General features: G+C 38.4%; 1 protein-coding gene across 2 annotated transcripts in view; it reads right to left on the bottom strand.

The window, feature by feature from the left end:
- The window catches only part of LIPI (lipase I), a 42,162-nt gene that overhangs the window by 29,065 nt on the left and 985 nt on the right, over positions 1 to 12,112 (bottom strand). Inside the window, exons 1-4 of one of the 2 annotated variants that reach the window (XM_074971470.1) lie at positions 10,146 to 10,224; positions 6,451 to 6,827; positions 4,415 to 4,523; positions 1,256 to 1,357 (exon numbers count right to left, since the gene is read on the bottom strand). In XM_074971470.1, the coding sequence (XP_074827571.1) occupies positions 1,256 to 1,357; positions 4,415 to 4,523; positions 6,451 to 6,827; positions 10,146 to 10,224 (667 nt within the window). Of the gene's footprint in view, positions 1 to 1,255; positions 1,358 to 4,414; positions 4,524 to 6,450; positions 6,828 to 10,145; positions 10,225 to 12,112 lie in introns of those variants that run through there. The other variant, XM_074971466.1, reaches the window with a different exon arrangement.

The raw sequence follows: 12,112 nt of genomic DNA, 5'->3' as shown, positions 1-12,112 counted from the left end.
GGTTTTCTTCTGCATAGTAAGGTTTCGAAGCTGTATTAACTCAATGTTCAGTTATAAACTTTTGAAAGAACAACCATAACATTTTCTTCAGATTTACAAACATTTCAGAGTTACGAACAACCTCCATTCCTGAGGTGTTCATAACGCTAAGGTTCTACTATACTTATTCATTTTACTGCATATGAGCTTTGTTTACAACATCAAGGTGTTTTAAAGATTAATGTTTTAATATGCCTTAATATGTAAGTCAATACATTAATGTTAACTGTTAATATTATTATTGAGAGACCTTATTGTGATACATATGACCAAAGCACAGAGATGCAAGATTTTCTGTGCTTTTAAAAATCATCAGAACTAATTATTCTTTGGCAGACTTATGGTGCTGTGGGAATCCTAACTGACTTTCTTGATTTCAGCATTACACTAATGTGGTTCTGCTCAGGATTCTCAATAATGGCTCTAAATTCATCCTCAGTTAAAGTCCATCCTCCACAGAAGTCAAAGGGAGTGGTAGTTGCCTATCTGATAGAAGAATTTGGCCCTGTGGTATGTAAGTGTTCACAATTCTCGTATGTGTATGGACATGATGTGAGTATTGTACAAATTATCTTAATGCTTAACTAAGAGAACCTACAAAGAACACAGTGTGAATTGACCCATTACATTTACACATATTTTGATATCCTGGGGAGACTGCATGAATTCTTCTTCCTTCAAAGTGCATTTACTGGAACAATATAGACATAAATTACTGGAAAATAGTCTACTTCTCAGTGTCCCATGAACAAAAGGAGAGTTGTGTGGGAGGGAATCAGCTGGCCTACACCTTTGTTGATTTTTTAAATTAAAGAAGTCCTGATACTAATTAGTTTTGGATCTAGAGCTGAAACCCTTAGGTCGCTCAAAATAGTCCAATTGATGACAACCGAACCCTTCATATAAGAACAGAAGGATTGGGCCCTTCATCTCTAAATATCATTGGTAAAAGGCCGTATTCCATTTTCAGTTTGAACAGGCAAATAGGGACTTATTTAATGCCACTGAAGTCAAAGGAAAGACTCCCATTGAGTACAATGGGATCAGACCCTTAGATAGCAACAACTCAGAACTGCTCCTGTTTATCAGTATGAACCAGAGCAACATTACTTAGATGCTCCTAATTGACTTTCTCCCCTCCTCTTTCCTACTCCTGCATTCCAGGTTGTATATTTGCTCCTAAACTCAAACAGGAAAGTATAAGCTATGTTATTACCATCCATATCAGTATGAATGACATCAACAAACTGTGCATCTGTATGATCCAATCTCTCACTTGGTGGTTTTCCACTGAATAAAGGGCCAGCTGGGTCAAGACCTGAAAGAAAAGAAGAATCATGTGGGCATTATTTTTCTATGGCTCTAGTTCAATAATAATTTTTTAATCTAATTTTTTCTCAGATGTGGCCACCATGGCTGCATGCGGCCACCAGAGGCTTTTTGTGTGGCCACAGCCTCCTGGGTGGTGATGCGGGGGTGGGGAGGAGCAGTGTTAATAAATCTACAAATATCACTTTTCATAGAAACAGACTTACTTGCTAGCAAGTCTAAAAAATAAGGCAATCAAAAAAACAAAAGAAAAAACAACAACAACAAAAGACAAGAATATGCAAAGTACATTATTTGTTTCTATTCTGTTTGGGTCCAGTAAAGAATAAGACAACTGTACTTTATTATTACTGAGTATGCAATAAAAACTTACATAAATAAATTACAATGATTTGGATGTGTATATGTCCATATTTATCTGTTTTTCCTTAAGTTAATTAAATATTTTAGGAAAAATTGTCAGAGTGGCCACCAGCAAGAGATGGTGTGTTGGATCATATTGAAGTTCTGTATTAAAATCACAAATGAATTTGATTCCCCATAGTTTAAATTCCAGGGTATTACTAATTAAGAGGTCTCTTGGTTTTTGGTACTGTTTCTCTCCCTCTATGTGTGAAACTTGCAAGCTGCTAATTGCGTTAGTACATTCTAAGACAGAGTCTGTTCTCAAAGCAATTCACACAGAGAGAGACTCAAAGCAATACTCTGTAACAACAGAAACAGCACCCAGAGACTCCCCGCCCTTTTGTTGTATTAACAATTGTGATTAAAATAGAGATAGAGGATGTATGTGGATGGATGCTTGGTGTGGATAATAACTGAATGATCAGGGAGGTGCCAGCCTAAGAATCCAGTGTCCATCGGCTGAAGAAGACGTCAAGTGGAAATAACTAGAGGACCCCCCGGAGGGCAGACTGGAATCCACCCAACAGCCTCAAGAATGGGAGAACCAAAGAACAAGATAACATCTAGCAGCACGAAGCCGTCAGGAATGTGCTATCTGCTGATTGATTCAGCAACAGCATGATGAAGCAATTCCCATAGACTGGCATAGGAAGGAATTCCTATAAAAATGGACTCTAGAAAGTGAGAACTTTGAGTCTCCAGTTCTGCCACTACACTTCAGGAGCATCGGATGCGCATCTGACATGGACTCGGCTCCACTCTCGTGTACAGGCTACCTGGCCAGTACTCTGTCTGTCACGAGCAACTTCTAGGCTGGTAACTATAACCCCTATGCAGAACTGGTATGAATGAATGAATATATATATATATATGTATGTGTATATATGTATGTATGTGTATATATATATGTATTTATTTATGAATATATATATATATATATAGTTAAGTAAGGAATAAGTAACAATACAACAGTGTGAGTTTTATATATATTTCTTTTTATTATTATATTTACAATAAATGTGGCATTTTGCCTTGTCCCTTTAATAAGATCCTGCTGGTTTTTATTTTATTGGTATAACAGGTGGTATAACAGGCTGCATTCTGAGACCTCAAAAAATTTCTTGTGAGATCCCGCCAACACCCATGTTTGAATAGATGCCTTGACAATCTACTTTAACACATAGTTCACGCACAAAGACTCATCCCTTTCTGGCTTTGTCTATATTAATAAATTAACAATGCAGTTCAAGCCTTCACTCCAGACTTAGTATCTCCTAGGGTTCCTACTACAGGGCTGCTCAGTTCACATCCTAGATTCTCTCCACCCAAAGAGCCACTCCCACCTCACTTTTATCTAGGGGAGTAACAAGCCACCGACACCAGTGGTTCTCAGACTAGGGCCGCTGCTTGTTCAGGGAAAGTCCCTGGCGGGCTGGGCCGGTTTGTTTACCTGCCGCGTCCGCAGCTTCAGCCGATCGCGGCTCCCACTGGCCGCGGTTCGCCACTCCAGGCCAATGGGGGCTGCGGGAAACTGCGCGAGCCGAGGGATGTGCTGGCCGCCCTTCCTGCAGCCCCCATTGGACTGGAGCGGCAAGCCGCGGCCAGTGGGAGCCGCGATCAGCCGAACCTGCAGATGCGGCAGGTAAACAAACCGGTCCGACCTGCCAGCAGCTTTCCCTGAACAAGTGGAGGCCCTAGTGTGAAAACCACTGACCTACACCATGGTTCTCAAACTAGGGCCTCTTTATTCTTTCCCAGCAGAAACAATGTCCGCTAAGTGAGTGGGGTATTTCAGGCAAAAAATTCCAGACAGTGACACCAAAAGCACATGGTATAACATTTGCAGTGGTCCTGGTTCCAAACAAGCCATGCCCCATTTATAGGTTTGTACTGAAATTATCTGAAATTTGTGGTTAAAGAGTTTTAGCGCAAAACCAGGTGAAACTGGTCAGGTTTTGACTGAGTTTTCATTTGAAATTTAGTATTTGTGAATCTGAAATTCAGAGAATGACAGGTGTGAACACCCAAGAATCAAAATAGAAGAAGCTAGTTTCTTGAAACTTGGTGAATTAAATGGCTTAGCTTTGTTCATCTCTGCCACAAATCCCTCAAATATAGGGTCTCCATGCTGTATTTTTATGCACCCATATTCCACTGATATTAACATGCATCCAAACCTCCCACTAAAGTCAACAGGAATTCTGAAATACATACAATGCTTGATCAGGCCCTAAGGCCTAAAATTAGGTTTGTAAATCCATATTTAAGCTCCTCTAAAGCAAGTGGCCTGATCTGCGAGGATGCTAGGCACTTGCAACTCCCATTTAGGATTCTAACCTTAGTACAGTAGGTTTGAACATTTTGGTCACAATTTTTTTTTCCCCAAAGTGACTTAAATCCTAGGCTGAATTTTTGTAGTGGATTAAAAAAAAATTAATATATTTCTAAATACTGTTTATGCTACTGTTATATTTGGTCAAATTAATCTCTGGATTTACATCAAGGATGCATTTGATCCATTGTCTTACTAAATAATTTAATCGTGACCTATGTGTTGATTTTTCAACGCCGGCACCCATATGGTATGCAGCTAACTCAGACAATGATGGAAGATAAACTAGAATGGGGGTGGCAGTCTTACCTGTAATTCTTCCAAGTTTACCATTATACATCTCTCCAACAAATCCAGCTATATGAGCCCCAAGGCTAACTCCAATCATATAAATAGAGTCAAGAGAAGCTCCAACTGCCTGTCAGTTAAAAAAAAAAAAAAAAAAGGCGTGATTATGGGTTATATAAATGTTAACCATAAGGTTTACAATATGGTTAGCTGAATAGACTTCAGTAAACTAAGTTTTACTATTTACTTTTCCTTAAAACTTTAGGGGGGGTTTCTGACTTTTAAAAATGATGGATTTTAAGTGTCTTTTTTATTAACTAGTTATACTGTACAGTAGTTATAAAAATGTATGAAGGAGGCTGGTAACCTTTCTTCCAGGCTATCTCATTGATTTATTTTTGAAGAAGAGACAGAGTGTTATCAGATTCTCTAGAAAGGTGAACTCCTAAAACCATCAGCTAAAAGCAACCCTGATCCCATCCCAATACAATTAAAAAAATACTACTAAGAAGCTCGGATATCGCATGGCCAGTTCAGCAAGGCTACATCTGCAGGAACCCCTGAGAGGAGGCAGTGCTTACCACACGCAGTCGGTGACTTAAAAAAAAAAAAAGCTATTCCAGGACTCAGAGGCAATACCAGCAGATCTAGAGCCTGCAAGGCCATGGGATTGAGAACTTCTCTCAATCAGTCCTAGAGGTATGATATATTATTCCTGGTCTGGAGGTGAATTAACAACTAAATGGCTGCATAACAATCATTTTGTCAGTATGACGTTTGGAGTCCTGGGCCTTAACATCTTTACCCCTTTTTTTACCCCCCTTGTGAACATTTTACTGTAACACAAGTTGTAGCAGAACAAGATCTGCTCAGTGCATGTGGTACAGCCACTGTTCCACTAGGTAGCCTACTTGCTTCCTGGTTTCAGAGTGGTAGCCATGTTAGTCTGTATCAGCAAAAAGAACGAGGAGTACTTATGGCACCTTAGAGACAAACAAATTTATTTGAGCATTAGTTTTCGTGGGCTAAACCCCATTTCATCGGAAGCAGTAGCCTGCATCAGGGATCTGGGATTATGCAATATGTAGTCCTGTCTACCCCAGTATGGGACTGTGCCTACATTCTTATAATTATTTTAGTCTTATGTCAGTTTTCCACCATATTTTTGTAAATTAGCTAGTGCAACCCAATCAGCATTGGCTGATCCCAGAGGCCATGCTATGGTGTGCCATATCTTCTGTCCTCTCTTCTTACCACAACCCACTTTCTTTCTCTGTTAACATTTGTGCAGATATTTTCTTGTTACAGAATCTTCAAACTTTCTGAGAATGCTCAGGATGGGAAGTGATGGGGATGGAAGAATTTCAGACAATAAAATTGATAATTGAATAAATGAGACTTTAAATTATTTTGGTCCATTTCATTAAGGACTGATCCAAAACCTAGTGAAATACATACTTTCCACCAACTTTGTGGGCTCTGGCTCAGACTTTTATTCATCAACAATTGTTTTAGCTGCTCCTGTTAGCACTGGGAGGTATATAAAATATTTTGTACAATGGAGAACTGTTTTTTAACTGCCTTGTATCAATGATTTCTGATAAACATTCCATATAAGTAATATTCATAAGTGGGCTTTCTTTGAACCTCATTTAGTACTTAAAGGAGTACCTGATGCAACAATTTTTAGCAATGTAATGGTCTCGAGTTTTGCATATCCTTCACATGACCTTTCTCCTCTGAGCTAGCAGCTCTTTGCTTAATGCAGCTGAAACTCCTTGCTGACAAAGTGATTCAAATATAATCTCAGTTCTATTGAAATAAAGTGCCCAAACCCCTTTTGACGTCAGTGGGAGCAGATGTGAGAACAAAGATATGTGAGTGATGCAGTGATAACTTCATGCAGTCACTAATGTAAGCATTTTGGTACAGACATTTCAAAGTATGGTATTTATTGTGTTCTTTCTGAGACCACTATATTTTGAACACTTTTTTTTTTACTACCCAAAGCTATGCTATTTTAAATAATTCACCTCCAGGGTAAATGTCTACCTTACCAACATCTGGTCAATATATTTCTTCAAGATTTCTGCAACTTGTCTGCTGTTGTGGACAGCATTAGGATAAATTATAGTTGTAGCACCCCTGTTCCAATCTACTATAATGAGGTTAACGTCCTCTAAAGACAGCAGAAGTTCTTTTATGTCGTTCAGCCATATTGGCGTAGAGCCTGTTAGTCTGAAGCCATGGACTATAAAGACAGTTTTCTTGGTCACATCCAGATATGTAGATGCTGTTGTATTATATTCACTGAGACTCTCGGAACAGTTTTGGTTTGTCCTTGTGTACAATAGCAGTTTCACTTTTAGATCTGTCCCAGCTAAAGCATTGTGTATGCTAAGATCTGTGAACTCTTCACATTTTTGTTCTGTATCTGAAAAATATAAAAATGTTAGACAATTGTTTGATCAGTTAGACTCTGTAAAAGGCCATTCATCTACACTTTCTTTCTCTAATTGTCCACAAAGGGTGAAGTACTTCCATTTATTCTAGCATTCTGAATAACTTATTTCCTCCCCAACAAACACAAACTAGTTGGTTTAGCATCTTCACTTTGTCCTCAGCTTTGTTGGGTTCACTGAACTCATCTAAAGCCTACGCTTATTCCAACTCTGTGACACAAACCTGGGGCCAGATCCCCAACTATCGTAAATCAACACAGCTACATGGACTTCAAAGCTGATTTACCCAACTGAAGGTTAGGCCCCCAATATTTTTACAAACCTTCCTCGGTTTTTCCTGTCATATGCCTCTTTATATAAAACAAAGTATAAAAATACAAACTGTCAATTTATTTTGGAAAGTTGAAGTAGGAAGAGGAATAGTAACTACTCTGTTCCTCAATGGTAGTTTTTCATGTAAGCTTATTTAAACTAAGTTTTCAGTTTACTGAGGATTCTATAAATAGGCAAAAAAATAAATGGGAATCTGGCAGAGATTGGAGGAAGTGGTTGCAGCACTTTCACATTTCTCTGGAACCAAGTGGCATTACAGAGAAAGTGGACATGGTTAAATCACCCACACAGCTATACATGGCAGGTCCAGAGGCCCTGGATATCCACAGTGCATTGCGGTGGAAGCATGAAGAGGATTACAAACTAGCTGACAAAGGTTTGGTTTTTTTTAAATCAAGAATACTATGATCCACATAAGAACATCACTTGAAAAGGTCCTTTATATTGTTTTAATTAAGAAACCAACTGACAGGTGAGATCGCTGAACATTATGTTCCAAATCTACATAACCAAGATAAATCATGTGAATTTCAACAATTAACAGACGGAATAATTAGAGGTCAAATTATTTGTGGAATCATTGATAACCAGGCCAAAGCAAGGTTACTGCAAGAAATAGACTTGACGTTGCAAAGAATAGTGGATATATGCAGGGTTAGTGAAAACCAAAATAAGGTGACAGAGCAGGATACAAAAAGTCCTGAGTCTTCCTGCTCTATCATCTGGAAAGGCACAATATTTCTCCTGCTCATTCATTCAGTCACCTCATTAGAAATTATTGTAACCATAATTATTACATATTTGGAATTCCTGACTTTTAAAATTCAACACCAATTTTTTTCTGAATAAAAGTGTTAAATGTTTTTAGTTTTAAGTAATTTGCAGTTATTATTTAACAGGTTACATCTTTGTGAACTAATATGACTCACTAAATCAGATAACTAATAAAAGAAGATACGTCTGGCTATAATCTTTCATAGACTTGTATACAGTGAATCTTAGTAAAGTGAGGAACTCTGAAATTCAAGAACAGTTCACATTCAGATGCAATTAATTTGATCTTTATACTAACAACATCAAAAGGTCCTATTTCAATGTCTTACATTGGCAAGATCCTGAAAAGTTATCATCTGTCAAATTTAATTTCTGGTTTTCAAATCATGTCAATGTTAGGTAAGGTGAGAAAACTAAAACAGAAATTCTCTCTCACACATGCCACTCACACACCCACAACTACATGTTGGAGACAGTTTCAGTAAAAAAAAATATTACTTAAGACATCTAATTGCATTTTAAATATTCAGATTCACAGCTAAACTGTACAACATTTTTCCTCAGTGTACTATGAAACAGCTGTTCTTCCTCTAGAAAATCCAAAATGGATATCACTAACTTACAATTAGATAAGATTATTATTATTATTACCATGTATTTCTCAAACCTGTGTAGTGAATTACACTGAGATACGTTAAATATTGAAATGTTCCTTGATATTAATGGGACTATTTTGATTTCTACACATGAAGCTCAATTCTCTCACTTACATCAGTGTAAATCAGGAATAAGTCCATTCAAGTCAATGGAATTACATGGGCATGAAACCAATGTAAGTGAGATCAGATTCAGATCAATGGAAACACAAAAGCCTATCCTGTTGGAGATATCAAAGATGAGTGAAACCTATTAGCTGAAAAGTATGCTACATATGAGTTAAACGTATCTCAGATGTTTACTTTCAAGTATGAAATGAGTACAAAAGGTGTTCACTGAAAAGTAAATAGAGGAAAAAGGACAATGCATCTGCTTTGTACACTTCTGCATACTTTATATTGTGGAATAGATGAAAACTCAAATGGATTTGAAATGTTTAGAAATAATTTGAGACCGTTCAGCAGTAAATCATTAAGCAAACCAGAAGCTTTGCAAATCTGATTTCACACATTTTTGAGGCAACATTTATTGGTTTCAGGTTTCAGAGTGGTAGCCATGTTAGTCTGTATCACCAAAAACAATGGGGAGTTCTTGTGGCACCTTAGAGATTAACAAATTTATTTGGGCATAAGCTTTCGTGGGGTAAAACCCATTTCATCAGATGCATGGAGTGAAAAATACAGTAAGCGGTATATATAAACAGCACATGAAAAGATGGGAGTTGCATTACCAAGTGGGGGGTCAGTGCTAACGAGGCCAATTCAATTCAGGTGGAAGTGGCCTATTCTCAACAGTTGACAACAAGGAGTGAATATCAAGAAAGGGAAAACTACTTTTGTAGTACTAATGAGGGCAATGCAACGTATAACTAACAGTTGTATAACTAACATGTTTGTATAACTAACATTGCTTTTTATACACCCTCATGAGAATATTCAAATATGCTCTTTTGTCAGATGCAAAAATTATAAATATCAGCTGGGCAGTTGTATTTATTCCAGTAAATATATATCATTTCACCCTTTTCCGTTTAAATTTGTAAAATTTCTTTTATATTTGTCTTCACTTAGTGGCTTTTGAGGCTAGGACAGAGAGAACCAACAAAAACACACATTTTGATTGGAAGGGCTTTAATAAACAAATTACAATGTACATAAAAATAACTAATTCATACATTTGTAAAATATACTTTGAAATTCTGTATACCTAGTAAATTAATGCTGAATAATTTCAGATTATGCTTAAAACTATTTATTTTACAGTTCTCATACACTTCCACAATACAAAGTCCACATACTTCTGTTTGTGTACAAAAATGCAGAAGGAGATAAAGTATCATGTTTTTTCTTTATTTACCTTAACTGAAAACCTTTGTCCTACTTTCAAATCAGTCAAGTTCACCTGACTAATTGTTTGTTACATTAATCGTGATTCAGAAGGTTTAATCTACATGTCATTTTGCAGTTAGAAAAGTTAGTCTGCTTTGCCTGGAAAAAGTCAAGAGGAACTTTTAATGGTTCTCTTACCTGATCTCACCCAGCACGTCAAAAGGATGAATAGAAACAGCTTCAACATATGGAAATGGTGAAAAGCAACACGTAACATCCACAACTGAATGGAGAAGATTTTAGTATTTCCTTATAGTGTGCTAGCTTTCACTATGATCTGACAATTAAACGTCACCGATAAAACAGGTGTGGTGAAGAGAAGGAAGTTACTTTGCAAAGGGCAAAAACCAATGTTTAAGCTTTTGCAATGCATGACTCCTCCTATTTACTCACTTAAATTGGTGATGCATATTCCGTTCCTTCAGAGTTATTTTTGTGTTTTTTTCTAATCATCAGTTGCCTTTCTTTCTCTCTCCTTGGGAACTACTGGACTAACACGGGTCTATACCTTGTGAGTAGTTGATGTGGTACGTTACTGGTGGCTCTGCCAGATATGTGGAATTTAGGGAGGAGTGGAAGTAATTGTACATTACTTTGCTTGCCCTCTCTGCTCAGATGAAATGCCAAGGAAGACAATGTGGTTGTTTTTGATCGTCTGTTATACATCTGGTGGTCTGCAGAGTGTGGAAATAGAAGATGCTGAGATGGGCAAAAGCAACTTGCAGCAAAAACACATTTTGGCTATAAAATTGTTCCTCTGTAAGGACTAGAAAGAAAGCCATTGCATTCCTAGGGATTGATTTGACTTTGTGATTTTCCTAAGGATTCTCCCTCTAATCTTAACCCACATAGGGAGTGGGGAATATTTTATAGAGGACAGAATTGGTAGTCAGAACTCTTGACTTGTATTTCTGATTCCGTCACTGGTTTGCTGTGTTATTGAGAGTAGGGTGACCAGACAGCAAGTGTGAAAAATTGGGATGGGGTGCGGGGTAATAGGAGCCTATATAAAACAAAGCCCCAAATGTCGGGACGGTCCCTATAAAATCGGGGCATCTGGTCACCCTAATTGAGAGTCACTCATATCACTTAACTTCAATGTGTGCCAGCTTCCCCATGTGTAAAACAGAATAATACCTACACCTTCACAGAGGTGTTGTGAGACTTAGTCAATTATGACCTCATTACCCTTCCCAGTTGGAAAACCCACAGGAGTAGAAAAAGGCAGAGTAAATCTGAGTGATGTTTTCCTTGCAAAGATTCCTTCACAATTGTTCCATTGGATAGGAGATGTGATTTTGTGATGTTCTTTCCAGAACAACATATGGGGCCCATTCCTCATGGACTAGCGAGAGACCAAGAGTATCTGGGCTGGCTTTGTGTTCCTCTACTGTGTTAGGGGGTGTTTTGAGTCCGAGGCCAGCAGTATCATGTGGTGGAGATACTCTGGACCATGTTGCCCAACAGCGAGAGTCAGTAACTGCTTGCAGCTGTATTGCCCGATGGTGAGTCAGTAGACAGGGTAGGAAAACCCAGGCCCTCCCTACTCCAGCGGGTTCCAGCCCAGGGCCCAGTGAAACAATATGTCAAAGTATGCAGCCTAAGGGGTTGGGTGCCTGCTCCCTGGGCCACTTCCTACCCTGGCATCAGTTCTTTTGCTGGCATGACTGGGTCGTTTCTGAACTCCCCTTGGAGACCTCATTGGGCCCCGACTGGTTTTTGAATGTTATAATTCTTGACGTCTGAGAACCAGTCGGAGAACACTTCAATCTCTTTGGTCACTTGATTACAGACCTAAAAGTGGCACTTCTTCAACAAACAAACTTCAAAACCAGACTCCAACGAGAGACTGCTGAATTGGAATTAATTTGCAAACTGGATACAATTAACTTAGGCTTGAGTAAAGACTGGGAGTGGATGGGTCATTACACAATGTAAAACTATTTCCCCATGTTTCCCCCTGCCACCCCCCCCCGCGCCCACTGTTCCTCAGATGTTCTTGTCAACCACTGGAAATGGCCCACCTTGATTATCACGACAAAAGGTCTACTGCTGGTAATAGCTCACCTTAAGTGACCACTCTCATTACAGTGTGTACGGTAACA

This window comes from Natator depressus, chromosome 1 (genome assembly GCF_965152275.1).
Source record: "Natator depressus isolate rNatDep1 chromosome 1, rNatDep2.hap1, whole genome shotgun sequence".
NCBI lineage: Eukaryota > Metazoa > Chordata > Testudines > Cheloniidae > Natator > Natator depressus.
The sequence above is the reverse complement of the archived record's forward strand: the minus strand, read 5'-3'. Positions and strand labels throughout refer to the sequence as shown.